Below are 23,958 nucleotides of genomic sequence, written 5' to 3'. Positions count from 1 at the left end.
CAGATGTATTTATTACCTAATGTCCTGTTAGAGTACAGGAGCATCCCTCCTGCCCAGTGTGCCGAGAGGTAGCCGAGATTATGGTTCCTCGTTGTGTGCTTTTTCTTCCCCACACAGTTTCTTTGCGGATTCATAGAAATGTACGCGTTGATGTTGCTTGGAGCCCATCTTTATTCCTTTTGCGCACTTTGGAAGATATAAATAGGACCCATGGACAATGCATCCCTGGCGCTAACTCAATAAGAGACTCTAACCTACTGTCTCGGTGTTTTTGCTTAATATTTGCCCCATGCCTATTTAAATCTATCTTATTCCATATTTTTTGGGCTATAATTGTGCATGCTAACGTTTTTCTTATCTCACTTTGCTTAACCCATTATTTAGTTTGTATAAGTCTAGGGTATAGATTTAGTAGGTTTCTTGTACACTTTGAGCCCTGTTGCGACTGAAAATGAGCACTTGGGTATTTACAACGCCAATAGCTCTAACTCTGACAAATGCGAAATCTATTGCATTGCAAATGCTTTTTCTGCACAGTCACTAGTGCATATCACAAAGAAAGGTGTCCTTTAGTAACTTCAAGAGTGTTGTGCACATATTTGTCCCTAGATGTTTGTTTTCTATTGTCCCTAAGCATCAATTCTGCTTTAGTCTTCTGACCTATTTTGATTCATTCTGAATACAGGGCAATGCTATGTCTTTTCAGTTGTACTTAGCTCCAGAAACAAAAGCAAAAACATACTACAGTTTTCAAAGACAAGTACAAGTGTTTGAATCCCAAGTGCATGAAAAGCTTTTAGCTCTAGCCTATAGAGAGCTTTAATTGTCTTTCAAAACCCATGCAATAATAATAAAGTAAAAAGAAAAAAATACATGAATCTTTATGTGTACAAAGAGAGGGGTTTCGTTGTGGCTTAGAGACACTCAGCTGTCTCCCAAGACTCATGCAATAAACTAGTCATAAAGAAACAAGCAATGCCAAAGCAAATAGGTCTGACGCAGTCTGACAGCTAAATAAATAAATACACATCAATATATGTACATATATATGGCGGGGCTTTAAATCAGCCCTATTCATCTGTTGGTCAGTTCAACTGTCTTTGACATTTTACTTGCTGCTTTCACCTACCACAGCATACAGCCAGGGGCAATGGTTCCGCCCACTTCTGCCATTGGCGCTCTTGCACTGTAAGTCTTGGAATTTTACCTAATCACGTGCACATATGCACAAAAAAGTAAAGTACTTAAGTGTCAGGGCTGATAGGTCAATACTTTACTTTTCCAATGCTGTTTACTTTCCATTCTTATCCTTTTTCTATTTTTAAATCATCTTTGTTTAAGCTTTGTCTTCAGGTTAAAAAAATTCAAAGCCGTGGACATCCATCGTCTTTTGGAATACACTCTCCCGCTTGATAATAGGTTGGTGGCGCTAGCAAAAATGGTCTTGCTACCCAGATGTCTTTACTCACTACAAAACACACTCTATCCAATACTGGGGACAACCTACAGTGAGTTGGGCGGTCTTTTTGTCTCCCTAGCTTGGGCCGGAGGGAGGACTAGAGTCCAGCAGGAGGTATTAACACAGAGCAGAGAGACAGGCGGCCTTGGCCTCCCGGACCTAGAACATCACCATATGGCATCGCAACTACAGCATGCTGCAATATGGTGTACTAGGAACTGAACTGAAAGACCTGCCTTTTAGGGGGGCACCATTGAGAAGGGTACACTAGCTGCCTGATGCAGGGTCAAAGACAGCCTGACTATGTCCCTGAGGTGGTCAAGCAGGAGGCGGTGGTCTGGGAGCGGGTGGTATGGTAGGTGCAGAAGTGCCCACCTTTTAGTAGATCCCTTCCTTTGGATTGGCTTCGACTGTTCCACCAAATACGAGAGGTTACGATGCTGGGCACGTGGAGGGAGGGAAGATGCACCTTTGAGGGAGACCTCTATCCAGCAGAGAATTTTCTGACATTTGAGGAGGCCAGAGAGAATTTTGGAGCCATGGCAGGGCAGTTTCTTCAATTTGCTAAATTGGCACGCACTGCTAGGGAGTTCTGGGTGGGTTTCCTTGAGGAACCACACGCATCACAAACGCTGGAGGTGCTGCTAGAGCAGGGGCGAAGACTGTTGTACCGCTTTTATTGGGCGCTAGTGGGAGATCATCCGCCAATCCTAATTAAAGCACGGTAAGCCTGGGATAGGGATCTGCAGACTCCCTTGACATATGCTGAATGGATGCAGTCCTATCCAAATACAAGAGATAAGAAAACAAGTTACTTACCTGTAACTACAGTTATCCAGTATTGGTATCTTTCATAGATTCACATGCCTGAATCATTCCCCGTCGCCGAGGCGGGAGTCTCGGTAGATAAAAAAGTAGTGCCAAAAAATAATTAGTAGTAGTAGTAGTAGTAGGCCCAAAGAAAAAAGGCCCTAAGGCCTATATCTTAGAAGCCTATCTACCTTGTTATGTAAAATAACCCAAGAATTGGTAGCAACCAATCAGACATCAGCACCCTTCTAGAACCCTCTCAGCAGAGCCAGCTCTCCTCAGATTTTCCTAGCACGAGAGGGAAGCTTATATCCCAAACATAGAGAACTGACTCTGCGGGGAGGAGGGTGGGTGCATGTGAATCTATGAAAGATACCAATACTGGATAACTGTAGTTACAGGTAAGTAACTTGTTTTCTTATCCAGTATTGGGGTATCTTTCATAGATTCACATGCCTGAATCAGAGTAGCAAGCAGTATGCCAAGCATACAGTCGTTTGTGGATGGTGGGAGACTATTGCTGATACACTCCCAATTACACCCGCAACTTGATAAGTAGAAGGCATAAGATGTTTTCTGTTAAAATTCAAACATGTATCTTACATAAAGAAAAGACAATGTAGCTTAAAATATAGCAATTATAAACAGTAAATTGAAGAAACATATATAAATATCTGACCTTAGTTTAACAGATGCTGAAGGACGGCTTGTCCTACCGCTGTATCCTCCTGCAGAGTAGATTGCAGACAGTAGTGCTTCGTGAATGTGTGAACATTCCTCCACGTTGCAGCACGACAAATATTCTCCAAGGATACTCCTGCGAACAATGCAGTAGATGCTGCCATAGTTCTAGTAGAATGTGCCTTGACCTTTCTTTGTAATGGTCTATTGGCTTTATCATGACAAAAATGAATTGTAGAAGCCAACCATCTGGCTATAGTCGCTTTAGTCACAGCAGACCCAAGTGTAGCTTGACCATAAGCTACAAGCAATTGATTGGACCGCCTGATGTCCTTCGTCCTTTGCAAGTAAAATTTCAGACAGCGTTTTATATCCAGTGAATGCAACGCTCGCTCAGCTGGAGTGGCTGGATTTGGGAAGAAAACCTTTAGTTTCACTGGCTCATTTAAGTGGAACTGAGTCGGAACTTTAGGGATGAATCGTGGATTTGTCCTGAGAGTAACAAAGTCTTTGGAGAACTGCAAAAAGGGTTCTGAGATGGTGAACGCTTGAATCTCACTGACTCTTCGAGCCGATGTAAGAGCCAAAAGAATAGCTACCTTCCATGTTAAAAATTTTAGCTCAGCCTTGTGGATAGGTTCAAAAGGCCTTTTCATCAATTGAGCTAGAACTGTGTTCAACTCCCACTCTGGGGGAGGTGCTCGAATTGGTGGAAAGACGCGGAATAGCCCCTTCATAAATTGTTTTATTAATGAAGAGGAACAGAGCGAAGGCTTAGAGGTACTCTTCCTGAATCTTGATAGAGCCGCAAGATGAACTTTAATTGAAGAGAATGCAAGTCCCGATTTGGCTAGGGATAACAAATAAGGAAGGATTTGCTCTACTGGAGCTTGTAAAGGATGGACATCCTTCCCCTCGCACCAATGACAAAATCGTTTCCACTTCAAACGATAAGTTTTTAAAGTACTTTGTGCGCGTGACTTAGATAGAATCTCACGGCATTCCTGTGAAATGGTTAGATCTTTGTATTCTAGGAAATCAGGAGCCATGCGTGCAAGTGCAGCGACTGTGGATCTGGATGGAGTATTTGACCCCTTTCCCTTGTCAACATCGTCATTGTTGGTATTAGACGGATGGAGCTGTGAGCTAGAAGAAGCAGCTCCTGGAACCAATATTGCCTTGGCCAACGGGGTGCAATCAGGATGAGGCGGCAATGTTCCATCTTCACTTTGCGGATCACTTTCGCAATTAGTGGTATCGGGGGAAAAGCGTACGCACAAAGCCCTGACCATCTCATGGACAGGGCATTTCCTCTTGATCCCTGTTGAGGGAATCTGCTTGCGTAATAGCGGCATTTCTTGTTTTCCCTTGTAGCAAACAAATCTAGTGCCGGTTTGCCCCATGACTGAAAAATTTCGTCTAGTTGCTTCTGCTCTATTTCCCATTCGTGACAGCCTGCCAGGGATCTGCTTAGGTTGTCGGCCAACGTGTTGTGAAGGCCCCTGACGTGCTCCGCTCGTAAGGATATCTTGTGTGTTGTAAGCCATTCCCATAGTTCCTGAGCTTCCTGCGAAAGGGACAGTGACCTCGTTCCTCCCTGTTTGTTGACGTAATACATGCTGGTAGTGTTGTCCGTTCGGACCAGCACTGAGGCCCCTGCAATCCTCGGGAGGAATGCCTGCAGAGTGAGAAAAATGGCGCGAAGCTCCAGTCTGTTGATATGTTGTTGGCGGTATTCCTGGGACCATCGTCCCTGAATCTGTAGATCTTGGAGATGTCCTCCCCACCCCTCCATGGAGGCGTCTGTTGTTACCACGAATTCTGGAGGAGATGTTAGAAAAGAAAGGCCCAAAGTCAGGTTTTCCATCCGTGACCACCAATGCAGAGAGACTCTCATGTGAGGTGTTATCCTGATGGAGTCGTTGAACGACCCCAAGGCCTGTTTCCATTGTAGATGTAACTGTTCCTGCAGAGGTCTCATTCGGAGCCTTGCTAAAGGTACAAGATTTATAGTTGATGAACACATCCCCAGCAGAGACGCAAACCTCCGGACAGAAACTGACTTTCTTCTTGCGATTGAAAATGCTAGCTTTTGTAAACGAAGTTGACGTTCCTCTGACAAGAATGCCTTGCATTGTTTGGTGTCCAGCATTGCTCCCAGAAACTGAATTCTTTGTAGAGGGAGCAGTTGAGATTTGCTGTTGTTGAGAGTGAGGCCTAAGTTTGAGAATAGACTTAGGCATGCTGAAACTGCCTCTACGGTAGTCTGCTTCGAAGGGCCTTTGAGCAGCCAGTCGTCCAGGTACGGAAATACCTGTATTCCCTGTGACCTTAGAGTCGCTGCTACTGGTGCAAGACACTTTGTAAAAATTCTTGGAGCAGATTTCAGCCCGAACGGAAGGACTTTGAACTGATAGTGGACGCCAGCCACTACAAATCGCAGGTACTTGCGATGCTTGGGAAGGATAGGAATGTGGAAGTACGCGTCCTCCATGTCCAGAGAAGCCATAAAATCCCCCTTGTTTAGGCAGCTCAACACTTCGGCCAGTGTAACCATCCGAAAACTCTGCTTCTTTAGAAATGTGTTGAGCTTGCGGAGATCCAGAATCGGGCGCCACTCCCCTGACTTTTTCTTTATGAGGAAAAATCGAGAATAGAACCCGGTTCCCTTCTGGGGCGAAGGAACTTTCTCTATTGCGTTCTTGCGGAGCATTATTAAAGCTTCTTTGAACAATAAGTGAAGACGAGGGGGAGGGGGACCCCTGGGCGGGGCAGTAGGGGGTTGTTTTGAGAACTCCAGGGTGTGACCGTTTCTGACTAAGTCGATGACCCAACGATCCGAGGTGATCTCCTCCCAATTGTGTGCAAAAGCTGTTATCTTTGCTCCTACTGGGAGGGAAGGAGGGATGACTGGCGTCCAGCGTAACTCATTGCTTCTTGTTGGCGTCGCGACCCTGATTGTTCGATCGCCTTCTTCCTCCCTGACGAGAGAAACTATTCGAGGAAGATTGCCTGTAAGATGATCGTCCATAAGGCTGTCTATATTGAGACTGATATTGTCTATTTTGCTGACTTTGATAATTTCCCCTTGAAACAAAGCCTCGACCTCTTGCACCACGGAAAGATCCCCGTTTGTATTGGAGAGCAGCTAGTGACTTAGCTGTATCCGTATCAGTCTTGATTGCTAGGAGGGCCTCGTCTATATGTTTCCCAAACAAGGATTCTCCATCATAGGCCATATCAATGATCTTGGCTTGAACCTCTGGCCTAAAAGATGTTGCTTTAAGCCATCCTTGACGCCTAAGAACTGCAGCCCCTGCAAGCTGCCTAAAGTTGGTATTTGCAATATCAAGAGCACAGTCTATGATCTCTGATGCGGCTCGTTCTCCCTCTTGAAGTATTTTCCTTGCCTCTTGTTGACGATCCTCAGGAATGAGGTCTATAAATTCAGAGAATTCTGACCACATCTGGCGGTCATAGCGACCAAGAATGGCCAAGGAGTTTGCAGCTTTGATAGAAGTTGCCGCCATCGTAGAGAACTTCTTGCCGATCAGATCCAATCTTCGCCCTTCTCTATCCGGCGGCGTCGATATCGGCATAGCCGGATTTTTGGACTTTTGTTGAGCAGCCTGTGATATAACGGAATCTGGTCGGGGATGACCGATGAGACACGAGGGCGTCTCTGGAGGAGCACGATATTTCTTATCAATACGAGGGAGGACCGCAGGTACAGAAGCAGGTGTTTTCATAATCTTTAACCCCTCATTCCAAATAAAATCGATGATGGGAATTGCTCTGGTAATTTTCCTTTGCTCCTCTTTAAAGTCATGGAGGAAACAATCCGTATGCTCCACAGTGACTGGTAATTGAAACCTGACTGCTGCACGCTGCATTAAATTGTGAAAGCCACCTATATCCTCTGGAGGAGAATCCGATGGTTGTGGAATAGGTGGAGAAGGCATGGGAATAATGTAATCATCCCAAGGATCCAGATTGGTGTCTTTATCCGGTACTTCACCCTCTTCGATATCTTCCTCATCAGTGGAAATGGTATAATGGTGTGATTGTGTACCCGAACCAGCAGGGTGAATCGGCGAATTCGGCATGTCCGTGTGCGACTCTTCCGTCGGTTGTATATTAGGAAGAGGTTGTTGTGGAGGAAAGCGTTGGCGGTAATCCGCCAGCATGGCCTGAAGGTCCTGAATCAGTGTAGGCGGGAGATGACTTGATTCTCTACGATCCCAATCCCTTGAGGGATGCCTGTAAACTGGTGCAGCAAGGCCTTCCTGGTAAGCATGCTCATGGTAGTCATCCTCCTCATCCATCTCCTGACACTTAATATGCAACTCCGAGGGGTGCCTAGCTATCCCGAAAGGACCCTCATCATCCTCCTCTTCATAATCATCCCCTTCCGTATATGAGTCCAGGATATGCGAAGGCAGCAAAGGAGAAATATTGCTGTAATCCTGTTTATGAAAAGTTTTTAGCTGAATATGCGTGTACGCAATAGGCGTAACATGGGTAGTTGGAATCGCTCTAAGGAAACCTCTCGTCGACGGGCTTCCCCTCATAGACGGACTTGCTGTCTTTTGAGGCGTCGACGGGATTGTCATCGTCGTCGACGGGAGCGTCATCGTCGACGAGGTCTTCGCCGTCGACGGGATCGTCATCGTCGACGAGGTCTTCGCCGTCGACGGAATTGTCGTCGACGGGGTCTTCGCCGTCGAAGGGATCGTCATCGTCGACGAAATAGTCGCCGTCGACGGGGTCTTCGTCGTCGACGGGGTCTTCGCCGTCGACGGGGTCTTCGCCGTCGACGAGGTCTTCGCCGTCGACGGGGTCTTCGTCGTCGACGGAATCTTCGTCGTCGACGGAATCTTCGTCGTCGACGGGGTCTTCGTCGTCGTCGACGGGGTCTTCGTCGTCGTCGACGTGATTTTCGTCGTCGACGGGGTTGTCGTCGACGGGGTTTTCGTCGTCGATGTTGTCATCGACGATGCTGACAGAACTTCCTTTAAGCTCGACGTCGACGCAATTGTCGACGGAGTCTTAGACGCCCTAGGAGACATGATAGGTGACGATATCGAAGTAGTGGAGACTGTAGCCGTCGACAGAGGAGCCGCAGAAGTCACAGAGATAGTATAAGATGATCCCACTGACAAAGTTTTAACCTGAGATTTACTCACGGTTTTTGTAGTTGAAGACTTCTTGGATCTGTCAGAGTCTTGTGACTTCTGTGAATGGTCAGAAGTTACATGAGAGGCCTTATGATGTTTTCTCCCTTCACTGGAAGAACTATCAATTGATCTAGCTCTCTTGCTAGATGTCGAGGCCCTGTCATCCTCCTCAGCCGAGGAAGATTTTAACCATAACAAAACTCTTGCCTCTCTGTCCCTTAAGGTCTTAGGAGGGAAAGTCCGGCAAATTCTACAGTCCTTAGCAACATGCTTAGGATGTAGACAATAAATACACTCCTCATGCTGGTCGTCTACATGGACCCTCTTCTTATCACAGGTCCTGCAGGGTCTAAACAAAGCTTTTTTGTCAGACATGACTGAAGAAAAGAAGAAACTGAGTAGGCACTCAGGGAGACTCCCTTCCACACGACGTGCGGTGAAAATCTGAGGAGAGCTGGCTCTGCTGAGAGGGTTCTAGAAGGGTGCTGATGTCTGATTGGTTGCTACCAATTCTTGGGTTATTTTACATAACAAGGTAGATAGGCTTCTAAGATATAGGCCTTAGGGCCTTTTTTCTTTGGGCCTACTACTACTACTACTACTAATTATTTTTTGGCACTACTTTTTTATCTACCGAGACTCCCGCCTCGGCGACGGGGAATGATTCAGGCATGTGAATCTATGAAAGATACCCCAATACTGGATAACCAGCAAATCCAGGATTAAAATCCAGCACTCCCACCCACTATCTTCATGGGACCTAATTGACGCCTGACAGGCTACACACAGTATATCCCAGTAGGCCGTTGGCATCTCCCTGATGTAAACATGGCGCCTTATCTCTCCATATGACATGGGCATGCAGAGCAGTCATGGGACATTGGGAGGAGGTCGTAGGGCCACATCAAATTGTCGGACAGACACTGCCTACATGCCATGATACCCAAAACCAAATAGGCCAATATGATTTGCAAGACTGGGTCTCCTACTTGCGTAATGCTGTATAGCGATATGTTGGGATCCAATACTGGGTCCACAGTCCACAAATGGCTCCGGGATATGCTGGAATTGGCCCTGGCGCAAGAACTGGGCCTTAAACTGGTGCAAACTGATGAGGTAGAAGAGGACCTCAGGGACTGGGCAGATCTGATGAACCAACTAGCCCATGGTACGGAGATAGCAGAGGGAGCCAGGATCAAGGGGCAAGAGAAGAAGAGTAAGGAACTCATGCAAGCTGTTAGAATGCATAATGGGATCCATGCAACCGCGGGGAGGGTACTGTCGAGGGGTGAGGTGCGGGGGAACATCATTGTGTCAGTATTTGTGTTAGCTGTGTCTCATACAATATCGCTGCTGTGGGTGGTTGGCCCTAATGTGTGTATGGGAAAGTTAACTTGTACCATATTGCACGTTGCCTACAAAAGTTACAAATAAAAAAATATTTTTGAAAAAGTCATTCAAAGCCAATAGTACCCTTTCTTTCCACCAATAACAATCATATTTACCTGGGATGTGCATTAAGACTAAAAAACATTTCTAACTGTTCTGAGTACACAACTTCCTAAGAAGGACTAATACTGATCTAATTCAAAGTTTGATTTGCATGCATATCTGTTGCTACATTTAGGCAGCTACAAGTTTTCTTTTTTTTCTTCTTTTCATTTTGGTGGTGGAATCTTTGTGAGAGTAATAGGGCATGCATAGAGTTCTTGTACCTTGTAAGAGAGAGGCCTTGAAAATCTTGTACACTTATAATCTTAATCCAATGTTACTATTTATAAAGATATTTGTAAAATTCCAAACAGAATTTCTGAACACACTGGCTTTGTTTTTTGGCTTTGTTCTTTTTTTCTCTCCCTCAGGATAGGGTGTCAGCTTTGTCCTCTTAAGAATGAAGTTCACAGATTTCTTTCTAGTGTCTCGGTAAAGCTATTTATTGAATTTTATGCTGCCATTCCAGATTATTGGTTCAACCCCAGATGACAATATTAAAGACATTCCAGATAGTTGCAATATGGGTACTCATCACTGTTCGTGCTCGGAATTCCTGCATTTTTTGCCGTGACTAGTTGAGAATGGTATTATCTTTAGACTCGGATTCATTAGTCCTCAACATCTCTGCTGCTGAGCACATAAAAAAACAGAGTATTTCAGTTTATAATAATGAATCCTTCATCAAAAAGTGAAAATATACCTAGTGAAATGATGAAGCCATCACATTTTTAGCAAATTCATAGCAGTCGTGCACTTCAGTAAAACCTATCAAGTTCGTTGCCTAGACAACTGAGATGAATGGCTGAGCAAAAAATAAAATCTCTGTTAGGGCAAACGTAGGAACAGAGAATGCAGTCATGGTCCCAGGTTGGGCTTGAAAATTACCTCAACGCACCCTAATAGCTGTTGAAGATATGGTGAAACATATGTGAGGTGTTAAAATTGTAATCTTCAATCTCATCATATCCCACAACTTACTAGTTACCTAGTATTTGACCTTTGACTGAATGCCAAATGTTTTTTTCTGGAGGCACAGCGCATCAGGTGACGCGAGAGAGGGAAAGGGAGAAAGAAAGAGAGAGGGAGAGGGGGGGGGAGAGAGAGAGAGGGAGGGAGAGGGGGAGTAAGAGTAAGAGTAAGAGAGAGAGAGAGAATGAGAGAGAGAGAGAGAGAGAGAGAGAGAGAGAGAGAGAGAGAGAGAGAGAGAGAGAGAGAGAGAGAGAGAGAGAGGGAGGGAGGGAGGGAGGGAGAGAGAATGAGAGAGAGAGAGAGAGAGAGGGAGGGAGAGAGAGGGAGAGAGAGGGAGAGAGAGAGGGATGGCGTGTGTGCGCATGTGAGTGAGCGTGTGTGTGTGTGTGTGTGTGTGTGTGTGTGTGTGTGTGACCACTAGACTAAAACTAGTCCTAGAACAAACTAAAACAGGCTTGATACAGCCAAAATGAAGTGGCTCTGCTGATTTGACAGACGTGACATTACAGACCACATTTACTTTCTGGCATTCCTATCTTCGACCTCCTCTTTCCTGAACATGCATAGCACTGCACATTCTTCAGACAGTTTATAATAACCACTGTCAATCAGCAGCCTAAATAACCACTGCCAATCAACAGCCTAAAATATGCACAACTTCCAGATTTTGACACAGGCTTATGAGCTAACTTTTAGGTATTGTCCAGTGAAACACCAACCTTTTGCATGGTCCTTATCCAGCTGGTTCACCACTTTCTTCCATTCTTCCATCTGTTCTTGAAGTGGATTAATCAGGCAATCTATTAAAGCACTGCATGTGGGGGAAAAAAGAAATGTAATTATTAACCCCCTAAAAAATTAAACATATATAAATAAATAAATGCATGTGTTCTATTTACACTCGCCATACAATCCAAACTGCACTACACCATACAGAGGCCATTCAAAAGGATTAGGAGCGGAAAGCAATTGAGCCGTAGATACAATTACCTACTCTTTCACTTCACCCCGAACAGGTCATTAACTAGAAACACCTTTTAGCTTTTAATTTGGGAGCAGATACATAGGCACAAAACACCTCCAAGGAAATACCAAACCAAAAGCACCTGGCTGCACCACTACTGTCTGATGTGCAAAGACCTCTAGGCCAGCAGAACAGTCCTCCGCTAGTTGATACTTTGCTTTGGTGCTACATATGCATCAGACTGCCCTTCAGCATGGAGACACACTGCAGAAAATCATAGGTTTCAGAAGGTAAAGTTTACTGTGAGAAATTGGCTTGCTGGTTCAATAGAGTGATCCCTGGCCAAGCAACAGCCACAAACCCTGTCAGGGCAGACCCCAAAAGTCCCTAAATTAACGTGTGCTTAATTCTCTCCTAGCTTGGCACAAAAGCAGTCAGGCTTAACATAGAGGCAATGTGTACAGTATTTATGAAGCACACAAACCACATTAATGTGAAAACAACACAAGAAAAATCTCACACCAATTTAGAAAAATAGAGTAAATTTTAATTAATTATTTGACACCAAAACAATAATACTATCAGTAGAACCAGAGGTATGAATTGTTAAAGTTTAAGGTAAAAACTAGTGCTTCAAAGAACCAACTGCGGACTTCTAGTTGTGCGAGACCGGGTCAAAGTCGAAAAATATGGCTGACCACAATGGTGCACGAGTTGGATAAAATAAATGGATTGGGCCCAGTCGGTTCTTATCTTCGGACTTAGAAGAATTTCTATGAAAAATGTTGAGAAGGTAAAGTTCAGAGGGGCAAGGCTGCAGGCAGTGTCCGGGGAGGAGTCGTCAGGGAGCTAATGGTCAAAGTCGCAGTGAATATTTCTACATTCAGACAGTCTCTATTTTAGAAGCTGAAAATTTCCAGTGAGACGAGGCTGTAGCTGACAAGAGTTCCAGGAGGTCAGATACACCTTTGCTGAAGGAATGGCCTGCTGCAGAGGAGAATGTAGCAGCGCTACCGTAAAGTCAGGCTGACCAGTGATGCACTTTGGGTGGCAAGGCAAGCAGGTTGGTCCTGGTCTCCTCCTGTTTCTCAGAGTCGTTTTCAGCAAAAAACATTCTACATCCCACATTTTAGATTTTGGCTATCTGGGCACCACTACCAAGGGTCTATGGCTGGAGGGACACCATTTGAGGGTTAGGACCTGCTCAGACTGGGTCCATGTGCATGTTCAAGATGGTTGGAGACTTTTCTGTCCCAGAGGCTCCGATCAGGCGGCCAGCCAATAAGTCCTTGGAGTGACTTTGGTAGTCCTGGGTTCAAGTGATGAAACAGGGCTCAAGAAGCAGGGCAGCATTCAGGCAGCAAAGCAGTCTTGTAGAGTACACAGCAGGCCACAGCAGTAGGCAGTAGTCTGAGTTCTTCTGCAAGTCCAAAAAGTGAACTGAAGAGTTGGCCTGAGGGTCCCCTCACCATACATTTTGACTTCTTTGAAGTAAAAACGTTTCTACAGAATTGCCTTTAAAGTGCTTGAAGTTTCGTGACACCCCTGAACTGCCTCCAAGCTGGCTTCCTGAATAATACAGGGGTGTGGACAGATATGTCCTTCCAACCGACCGCATTCTGAGAGCCCTATACACTAATACAAGAAGGAACACGCTCACTGGTCCGACGGCGCATACGCTCAAAATATGGCATACCGCGCAGCGGGCACTGGGGTGGGACGGTACATTAACGCAGGCTACACCGCCCTGGGAAACCCGAAGGCTAGGTCAGCTACACAACACCAAGGGATTTAAACAGTGGGACCTCATCGGTATCTCCAAAATAGGAGACCTTTGGGTGAAGGGGGAGGTCATTACCTTTGCTCCTTTACGGGACACGTACGGCCTGGCGCCTATTGAATTGTTCAGATATATGCAGATTAGACACGCACTGATGAGCACCATTCCACCAGGCACGCAGCTACCGGAGGCCTCACCATTAGAAGACAGACTCCTTACAGATCATATGAGTAAAAAGGCCATTTCCAAAACTTATCGTAAACTAAAAAACAACCAACCAGACCCCACGGCGTCCCTACTGGAACACTGGCAGGCAGATGTAGGGGAGCTGGATGACTCGGACTGGCAGGAGGGATTGGCGTCTGCACGTGAGGTGGCGATCTCCTCTAAACTCAAACTCGTACAGCTGAAGGTCCTCCATCGCATATTTTACACACACATTATAATACATAGATTGGGCCGAGCGCCCGACCCCCTGTGCTTACGGCAATGTGGTCTGCCATGCACATTTTATCACATTATATGGCAATGCCCGCAGATCGAACCCTACTGGGAAAAAGTTATGAGTGTGATCTCATGGGTGGGGGAGGCAGACGTCCCACCGGAAACCAAAAAGATGCCTCCTCAATATCTGGGAGCCTACTGACCTGAACTTGAGGATGCAGGACTGGGCGGCGCTGGGGATGACAATTGCAAAACGTAATATAGCCCGGAACTGTGGTACGTGGATGCTCCCCACGTACCAACAATGGAGAAACGACATGAACAGTGCAATGGTGGCGGAAAGAGCGGCCTATATGCACAGAGGATGCCCCAAGAAGTGGGCTAGAATATGGGGTAAATGGAATACATTTAGAGGAAACATATGTGAACCCCCACAGGCAGAATTGATCTCAGATGTCAGTGAGTAATGGATGTATAAGGATAAAATGTATGTTTTGCTATGCTGCGGTGCACTGTGTTGGAAATGATGTAGTGTTTTTGCTAATGTATCAGCGACAAAGATCGATACTTTACTGTATAATGAGAGACAAGTACCTCGTAATATGCTCTGTAGGCGCAAAAAGCAAGTGGATTGCATTTGGTTATGGTTTAAAAAACAACAAAATATATATTTTTTTAAATAATGCAGGGGTGAGAAGTCAGAGTGCAGCCTATTCAGTTGCAAGTGGGGCTGTGCCCAGCTCCGCCCCCATCCTGCCAGTTGATGGCCCATCCAGGCACACCTAATCCCACTATTTTGTGGCTGTCTGGAAGGAATAAACAAAGTCAAACTGCCAACTATACCCAGTCATATGATTTAGGACAGCCTGCAGGCACCAAATAGCTAGGGCTGGAAAATGCCAACTTTCTAAAAGCGACATTTTCAAAATTGTAACTTAAAATCCGACTTAACCATTAAAGTGGATTTTTAGTTACAATTTCTCAGACCCCAAACATGAAATGTTTACCTGTTTCCAATCGAAATATAGCACTTATTAAATATAATAAGGCAACACAATGTTATCCTATGGGAGAGCTGGGCGTCACAGTAGTGAAAAACAAATTTGGGAGTTAATCAGTACCAGGAGAAGTAAAACTTAAAAGTACATGTCCACCCTTTTAATTACAATGCACCATTCCCTATGGGCTAACCAGGGCCTAATTTAGGGGTGACTAATATGCAATAAAAGGGGAGATTACGGCTTGGCAAGATGTTATATTGCCAAGTCGAAATGGCAATTTAAAACTACATTAAGACTACAATGGCAGGCCTGGGACATGTTTTATGGGGCTACTTAAGTGAGTGGCACATGCCCCTCCGAACTTCATTTAACAGAGAAATAAAAAGAAAACTGTACTGGAGGCATGGCACAGTTCAATATAGGCAGCCTTTCATTTCTAGGCAAGCCATAGCAGCACAAAAGTAAGATGCTATGAGACAATGGATGTGAAGGGAACACAAAGGACATGCAGAAGTTATGAGACAGAGGGAGCAAAAGGAGAGATGGAGTGCAGGGGGAAAAAAGAAGGAAATAACAGAGACCGAGGGAGGAGAACACTGGAAAAAGAGGAAGGGGTAAGAGGGAGGTTTGAGAGGGCATAGCATGCGGAGAAACATAAGAATGCGATACAAGGGAAAGAGGAAGGGCAAGAGGGAGCAAGAAGATATAGGAACAAGTGGGGAAGTGGAAAGTGGTTGGAAAGAGCATTGAGGAGCTGACAGATGTGAATATATGTAAAACAGCTCCTCATGCAGGTCAATTGAAAGTAGAAAGAGACACTCAAAAAACCAAGAGCACTAAATGTGAGATAAATGCTCATCTGAGCTGAGCCAAGAGGTTACTGATAAATTGTCAAGCCAATGACTTAAAGAGGCTTGTCAAAATGAGCCAAAGGCTGAAAGTAGAAGACACATAGTACTGCAAACATGTTTTGCGCTGTACTTTCAAAATCCTGACCTAAAAAGGACTTCATGGTTGCACAACAAGGATATAAAGTTATACCACATCATATAATCAAAGTCTTCATCACATTGTACCTCATCAAACCATACATCACTGCATCACATCATCAGACCACACCATGCTTCACCTCACCTTTTCATACCACACAATCCAACCACACCCAATCCCACGCAACATCACATTAAAGCCCATCACAGCACAACACATCACACCCATCGTAGTACCACCTTTAACCATACCGGACCATTCAGCACAACATCACACAATCCAGCACCCCATCGCAAGACCTCCACACACAAGTGCATCGACACCACCCCGCACCTCTTTACCCACCAGACCACAGATACAACCTCCAGCAGGTGATAAAGACAGAACCAATAACATACCAACAGCTTGCATTGTTACATAAGCTGTTCAATGGTGGTTATAACAGATTTGTAACTTAGAGGAAGCTTTGCACTATCTGCAATGCTGTGCATTTGAACATATCTTTCTAAAGTAACAATGCGGATAGCTATGTATTTCCTCATCTGCTACAGCAGCCCAAACGGGTAAAAACACAACAATGTGTTGCGAAAACATGAACGCCATAGCTCATCAGACGATGGCTTCTTATTAACACTTTCCAAGTTTTTTTGTGATTCATAGTCCTGAAATATTAATGTCGCCATTGTAAAATCCGGCTCAGAAGTGCATGCCCATAATTCCACTCCGCTGAAAAGCATTATGTTGGTTAGCGATAACATTTTCAGAAGGGTTTACAGTTACCAGTATGATGTGTGTAGTCATTTTGGAGGTGATCACAGCTGCATTATGCAGGAGCGGAAACGGTATGATCACTTCACATCCTTGCATTTTGGTACCTACTAAATGTCTGAAAAAGGCTTTGATGTGCAAGGTGTTCATAATGCCGGCAAACATTTAGTCTAATCCCATGCATTGTTGTTTTCTGCATGCCTCAAAGGAATCGCGAATAATTACTCAATTATACGACTATCCCAGGACCTGCACTTCAAAGAGTGGGTAGAAAATCCTTCTGCAGGCGGGTGTAGTGAAGGACTGCACCCACCTGCAGGGGAATGCCTCTGGGAGGTCTTGGGACTTCCTTATCCATTCCAGAGGGGTGCCCTCAGAAGGCACAGTGACTGTGCACTACCTGTTTGTGGCACACACTCAGTGTGCCTCCTGACGGATGCTGTTTCTGAATCCATATCAATAATAAATCGTAGCGTGAACACAAAGTGTTTCCCTCATTTGCATGGGGTCACGCCCCAAGTCAAAGGAGGGAATGCCCCTTTAGGACAGCGCTAGCGCTACATGTGCGCCAATGCGATCTGTATTGCAGAAGGAGATGCGCAATCATCTACAGCCCCTTCTGTAATACACAAGTACCCCAAGGGTGCAGAATGTGGGCGCATTCGCCTGTTGCGCCCCGGAGCACAGGCTGTAATACCACCCCTGGTGTATGATTCACCCAGCAGTCAGGGATCATTCATCTTTTTCACATGAGTATGACTTACAAGCCACGTTAGATGAAATTTACTGTACAGGATGATTGTGACTGTCCACTAAGTAAGACACATTTGGATCTTAGCCCACTTTTAAATTGGGGTAGAGGCAGATTTGCTGTTCATACTTGCACTGGTGTTGGAACAATTTTCAGAATGGGGGGCTGCCGTCAACGTTACGTGACTGAAGTCACTGGGATAGTGAAAACTCCAAGCAGCGTGCATAGAACAAGGGTAGCAATTGAGCCACGCCCATTCAGCATGAGAGGGATAGGGGAAACGTATCTGTTTCATTGTGCATTTTGGAGCATATTGTTCCTAATATATGACAAAAGTATGATGTGACATGTACTGCACATTTTCCATTGAAATGATGGCCACATTTGCATCAGGCATTCAGTTTGAATGCAAAACGATAATGACCCAAAATGTAAATGTTGTTGTTGTTAGAGAAGATTTGACATCCGACCGCTTTTCTGTTCACGCTCCATGTACCCCGGTAAGCAAGTCACTTGGTTTGCACTATAAATGTACCTCACCTTGGAAAAGCAAACAGCAAGACAACCAATGCAGTGTGATAAAACACTAGCCAGGCCTCAAAGCAGCTGCATTAGAAGACTCAGCCATTAAGAAAATGATCAAATAATAAACAGGCCATTATTTTCACGAAAATGATGGGGCAACCTCTGACACCCTGGTCGAATGGGACCCATTTTAAGTGGCAGTATGGGGGCACCAGGGGTTTCAGGATGCACTATGGCGTGAGTCCATCCCTTGATGATGAAATGCAAAAATTACAAACATAGCTGCGCACCTTGTAACTAACTAAGGATTCATTCTTAAAACCACGCTGTCTTGGTGTATTTGGAAAAATGGTTCCTCCAGAGTTAATGCTTGAATCTCTCCCACTCTTCTGAGTGAAGTAATTGCAAAACCTTTCACACTACCTAGAAAGGACTGCACTGACACAGCTGCAGCCAGAGCAGAAGATTTAGAAGAACCAATATTTTTACAAGAGATTATAAAGTTGTTGCCAAATTAGCAATGGGGAAAACACAAGGGGCAGATGGATTGCAAACAGAGTTTTACAAAAACGTATGCTGAACCACGGGCACCTAAAATGACTGGATTTGTATTCATGGCTTATCAAAAAGGACCATTTCCACTACAGAAGCTATGATCATTTTACTTCTCAAGCTTGGTTACACAGCATGAAATAAAACAGCATTATGATCACTGTGGATGTTAAAGACGGATTATAAAATCCTCAGTGAAGATACAACAAAACAACATCTCACAGTACTGCCAGTGTTGATCCGCTCCAACAAATGAGGGTTTGTACTGGTTCAAAGCACCACCACTAATGCCAGGCGATTCTGCATGCTTGAACTGTCCCCAGCAACAGCTCCTTACTTAGTGGCCCTAGTTATGGACCTAAAAAAATCCTTTGACACAGTCACTGGAAGTACACATTTGCATTAATAAGAAGGTTGTGGTTTATTGACAATGGAGGATCAATCACAACATTATATGCCGTGCGGACAGTAAAGAAATGGGAGAGTTGTTTCGCTGCATTTGATTTACATAAGGGAACTCACCAGGGCTGACCACTATCCCCAGTGATACCTGCACTGGGCATGGAACATCTAGCAATTGTGTTGCGAGTGATCGGAAGTTCATTGGCATAATCTCAAAGAGGTGTGAGGCATGTTGCCTCACTATCTACTGATGATGTGCGAGTATATTTACAAAATGTCACACCTGGCCTGAATGCACTCGACGATTTTGAGCGAATTTTAGGACTCCAAGTAAATTGTCCCAGGTCCTGCATAGTCCCTTTTCGGCCACTTGAAAACTCAGCACCTAACACAAAAGGCCTAGAAAAATCCATTCGCCGCTTGCAAATGCAAGTGAGATTTTATCGGGTCGAGCTATTTTTAGCACTTACTGGTCTGTTGGCAGTAAACTTAAGCTGGAAGAAACAGGTGTTCTGTTCATTCAGAAAGTGAATGAGCAATTAATGACTCCTTTAAATCTTGTTTTTATCTTGACACATTTGCCACTGCTCAAGGATGGTGGTCAAATGTCAGTTTGTCTTTTTACTAATTGTTGCTTATCTGTTCCTGGAAAATGGTGTTTACTTTCTTTCTCTTGTTACAATGAATGCTTTTTGTCAAATGAGCTATCTGACAATAATTGTGAAACAAAAAGGCTGTAAAATGTCAGTTTATTTTCTCCAACACAACATTTAAACAGCTTGTAAATGAACTGTACAAGTATTTCAAACTATATCAGAATTATGAAATAACTTTTTTTGTAATTTAGAAGTGTGATGGAAGCAAAGATTTAAACAGGAGCAAAACAAATCAGAACACTTTACTTGGTGATGTGCAAATTACAAATATTTGCAGAAACTTTATTTCCAAACATTGTACACTATATAGTTTTAAAACTACGTCACTGACAAATTCTGTGGCCATTTCAATATAAAATCTGCTGATTGCAACTGACAGTGTGCTACTACTTTATGCTTCAGTTAAGTATTAATAAAAATTGACTTCCTGCCCCCGCCCTGATGACAATGCAGTTAATGAACTAAGAGGCAAGTCAGCGCTCATGTGTATGTGGCTAGATTTGTATTCTATATGGAGCCAATGTTTTGTCTATTAAATCAAACAAAACAGTGTTCTCTACAGCAGAAGTGCTGAACTTGCGTACTTGAAGGTGCTCTCATATGTGATAAAAAAAGAAAATGGCGTCTCAGTGATTTAAAATACTTGCCCAGGATCACAATCTGAAACCAGTTTATGGGTCAAGAGCATTATATAATTAGGTTGAGTAGATTATTTAAGTCACTAGACCTGCAGGTCTAGTAACATTTTTAGGATTTTTCAAGGCCTGTTAAATACTAACAAACAATCTGAAGTGGGAGTAGCAAACATTACACTATAAGGGAGTGCAAATATGTCCAGCAGCAGCCGATGTACTTTAAGGCAACATAGGCAAGTGATGAGGTCTTTCAGAAACAGGATGGCCCTTCAGAAGATATTCCCCATTACGATTATGAGCAGGGTAGGGTTGTCACAAATAGTAGTGCTATTATTTTGCCAGTCTACTTTTTTATGCTTTCAATTAAGCTATTTAAAGAGTTAGATGCATTACTGCTATTACTAATTTGTAAAGAAGATAAACAAAGTGGCACTGCACAAAGTGGGACTACCTGCCTGGGAGGGGAAGTCTGGGAATTCCTGATTATGAACTATATTATCTACTGGCAAAAATGCATTAGGTCGCCAAATGGTTTGCAGAATCCCTTTCAGCTGATCTACCCTGGGTATGAAGGGAAGTCTGCGAGCTTACGGCCACGATGTTGGCTCCTAAATAAACATGGAAGGAAATACTGTGACTAAGGTAGTCAGATGCTACTGGTATAGCGATCTGTGCAGGTAACGATGTGATAACGCTATATGCCCATGCGGTCCCAATGGAGGCACTGACGGTTGGGTGGCACTTAGGTTTGCTAAAATGCAATGGGCATTGGTTGGGGCAGTAGGTGCCTTATGAGTCCTGTAACCCAAGGCCCTTTCAAATCATAGCTCAAAATTATGGATACGAGTGAGACCCAATTTCAGCCATGATAGACTAGGTTGGACTTTGCATTTGAGTGGGGAAGAGACATCACCACAGAACCACTCGCCTTACCCTCCCTGCAACTCTTGCTCACATGAGGAGCCGAGAGGAAAGCGGTTACACACATATGCAAAGCACTCAAAAATGAATTCAAATGGAACCTTGTGGATTTTAGGGGCAAGTGGTTGTAAGTTAAGGGGCGTGAGGAGGCTAACAAGGAATCGGACTTAATTTTGAGATTCACACTCCGAATATCTAGGAATGCGAGATTTAAAAAACACAAGAGTTTAATTTCTTACATAGAACGCACTTGATCCCCCCCCCAAACGACTATCCAAAAAGTAAGCCTCAGTAACGTCCATCTGCACGAGATGTGAACGCGAGTGTTCAGACTTCCTTCATACGGTATGGTCATGCCCAGTAATAGCAGATTTCTGGGCGAAAATAGCAAGCGCACTGGAGAACGTGACAGATAGAACAAAGCTCATGAAACTAGACATTTGCCTAATTGCGGTACTGACAACCCACAGAAAGACGGGAAACCATTTCCTCGACTTAGCACTAAAAATAGTCAAAAGGTGAACAGTGCGGACCTGGATGCCCCCTGAAGACCCTGGGCTCAAACAATGGGTTGGGTGTGCCATACACTGGGCAGATGTGGAGGAAGAAGCTCAACGCACAAAGTGATGTAGATGGAAAAGCAACACGAAATGTACTTGCATGAAAATAAATCTGTCATTTAAAAATACTACTACAGATAATAAACCACACTAAACCTAACAGAAATCAAACCTAAGGACCAGACGGCGGCCAAAACCTAGGGACCAGCTGGCGGCCACAAACCTAGGGACCAAGCGGCGGCCACATACAAGGCGGCGGCCACAAACCTAGGGATCAGGCGGCGGCCACAAACCTAGGGATCAGGCGGCGGCCACAAACCTAGGGATCAGGCGGCAGCCACAAACCAAGGGACCAGGCGGCGGCCACAAACCAAGGGATCAGGCGGCGGCCACAAACCAAGGGATCAGGCGGCGGCCACAAACCTAGAGACCAGGCGGCGGCCACAAACCTAGAGACCAGGCGGCGGCCAGAAACCTAGAGACCAGGCGGCGGCCACAAACCTAGGGGCCAAGCGGCGGCCACAGACCAGGCGGCGGCCAGAAACCTAGGGACCAAGCGGCGGCCACAGACCAGGCGGCCGCCACAAATCTAGGGACCAGGCGGCCGCCACAGACCAGGCGGCCGCCACAAATCTAGGGACCAGGCGGCCGCCACAGACCTAGGGACCAGGCGGCAGCCACAGACCTAGGGACCAGGCGGCAGCCACAGACCTAGGGACTAGGCGGTGGCCACAAATCCTAGAGCTGAGAAACAGGAAACATGCTGTCCACCTCCATTGCAACTGGCTGCCTGGATCCTCTAGCACACCCCGTTGAGATGCCCCACAGCCTTGATGATGAGAATGTGGCACTGCCAGCGAATATTTAATTTGCACACTGACAAGACCCCGCCTGCCCACCTAGGTTTCAACATTTACTATTGTAATTATTTTTGATGTACGAGTCTAAGGGATGATTATGTAGGCTCTTTTCTCAGTGCAGTAACAACAAGGATCATATATTACGAACATAATTGATAATTACAGTTACAGTAATATGTAAACTTGTTAAAAACCAATAAAAGTTGAGTAAAAAAAACTCTAGACATATTAGACTTCAATTTAAAATGTGATCATAGTTACACTACGTCACCCAATGTCCTTTTCTATTAAATGATGTATCCCGCACTGTGTTGCCTGGTTATCCTTTGCTCGTCACAAAGGACCATTACATCAATTTTTATTAACCGAAAAATACCTAATTTTAAAACGCCGATTTAATACATACCCTCCCATTAATGAATAATTACTACTTTTATTACTTCAGCTAAAATGTTCAGTAGCCAGTATAGCAGTAACTAAAAAAGGTCTGGACACATAATGGGACGTGCCCATTGAGGATTCCATTGGACTTGAGAGAAGGTTGAAATGAATTCACGGGGAGAGTATCAGAAATGTACACTAGCTACCCCAGCTACTCTTTTAGTGTCCCCTCTTCTTTCAACGGTTTTATTTTCCCCATTTTGATTTGTCTGTTGTACCTGAACGGTGCAGGAGCTCGAGTGCCAGGTCATAGTACATCGGGAAGTGCCAGAAATGCACAGACTGTACTGGCAGCAATACAATGATAACATGAAACCATTATCACACCAGGGGTGGTATTACTTGAAGCAGCTGCTCCACCATTCACGGTGCAGGTGGCATCCACCTGCACTTTAAAGGGAGGGGAGAGCTCCCCCTGAAGGTGAGTGCAATGAGTGACTGCACGCACCGCAGGGGGATGTTTTCAGGGGTCTATGAGTAACTGTGAGCACCTCTTTTGGCCCACAGTCCGTCCTCACAGCATCTTTGCCTCTGCCTCTTCTGAGGTAATGCCCTCTGAGGACCGCACTAGCGATACATGTGCACCGGCGCCATCTGTGTTACGGAAGGGGAAGCTCAAGCATCTGCGCCCCTTTCTGTACTACTACAGTGCCCCGGGGGCGCAGAAAAAGGGCACACACATGCTCGTTGCTCCCCTGGGGCAACTGTCTGTAACATGGCCCCAGGTGTCCGAGCAGGCACCCAACCAGACTGGCATCACTGCGTCATCTCCTGCGCCCTTTCTCGGCTGTCCAATCCCCCCCCCCTCCCCCCCCCCCCCCCCATCATTAAGATAGGAGAAGGCAATTCAACAAGAATCCTGAACCATTATTGGTTTTACAATAAGTATTCTTCGAACAGATTTTCTACTCCAAAGTTTGTTTGTTTCTGTTCAAGTCATTGAAATTTGTTTCACAGCATCGTCGGGTAAGCTCTCAGCGAGAGGAGCCGGGCGGAGTGAGAAACGAAGGAGACACACACACTTGGCGAGGATCGCCCACGAATAGCATAATTGGACAGTCCGTGCAATGGGGCAATTCGTGCTAATACGGAGGCTTGAGCCAACACATATGATTGAC

The 23,958-nt window shown here is 45.0% G+C and overlaps 1 protein-coding gene across 10 annotated transcripts in view; it reads right to left on the bottom strand.

Moving 5' to 3' along the window:
- Positions 1 to 23,958, bottom strand: part of MTSS1 (MTSS I-BAR domain containing 1) — a 495,007-nt gene that overhangs the window by 153,896 nt on the left and 317,153 nt on the right. For all 10 annotated transcript variants that reach the window (XM_085604969.1, XM_085604972.1, XM_085604973.1 and 7 more), the window contains exon 5: positions 11,310 to 11,401. In XM_085604969.1, the coding sequence (XP_085461095.1) occupies positions 11,310 to 11,401 (92 nt within the window). The remainder of the gene's footprint in view (positions 1 to 11,309; positions 11,402 to 23,958) is intronic.

The sequence above is a fragment of the Triturus cristatus genome, chromosome 5_1 (assembly GCF_964204655.1).
Source record: "Triturus cristatus chromosome 5_1, aTriCri1.1, whole genome shotgun sequence".
Classification (NCBI taxonomy): domain Eukaryota; kingdom Metazoa; phylum Chordata; class Amphibia; order Caudata; family Salamandridae; genus Triturus; species Triturus cristatus.
The sequence above is the reverse complement of the archived record's forward strand: the minus strand, read 5'-3'. Positions and strand labels throughout refer to the sequence as shown.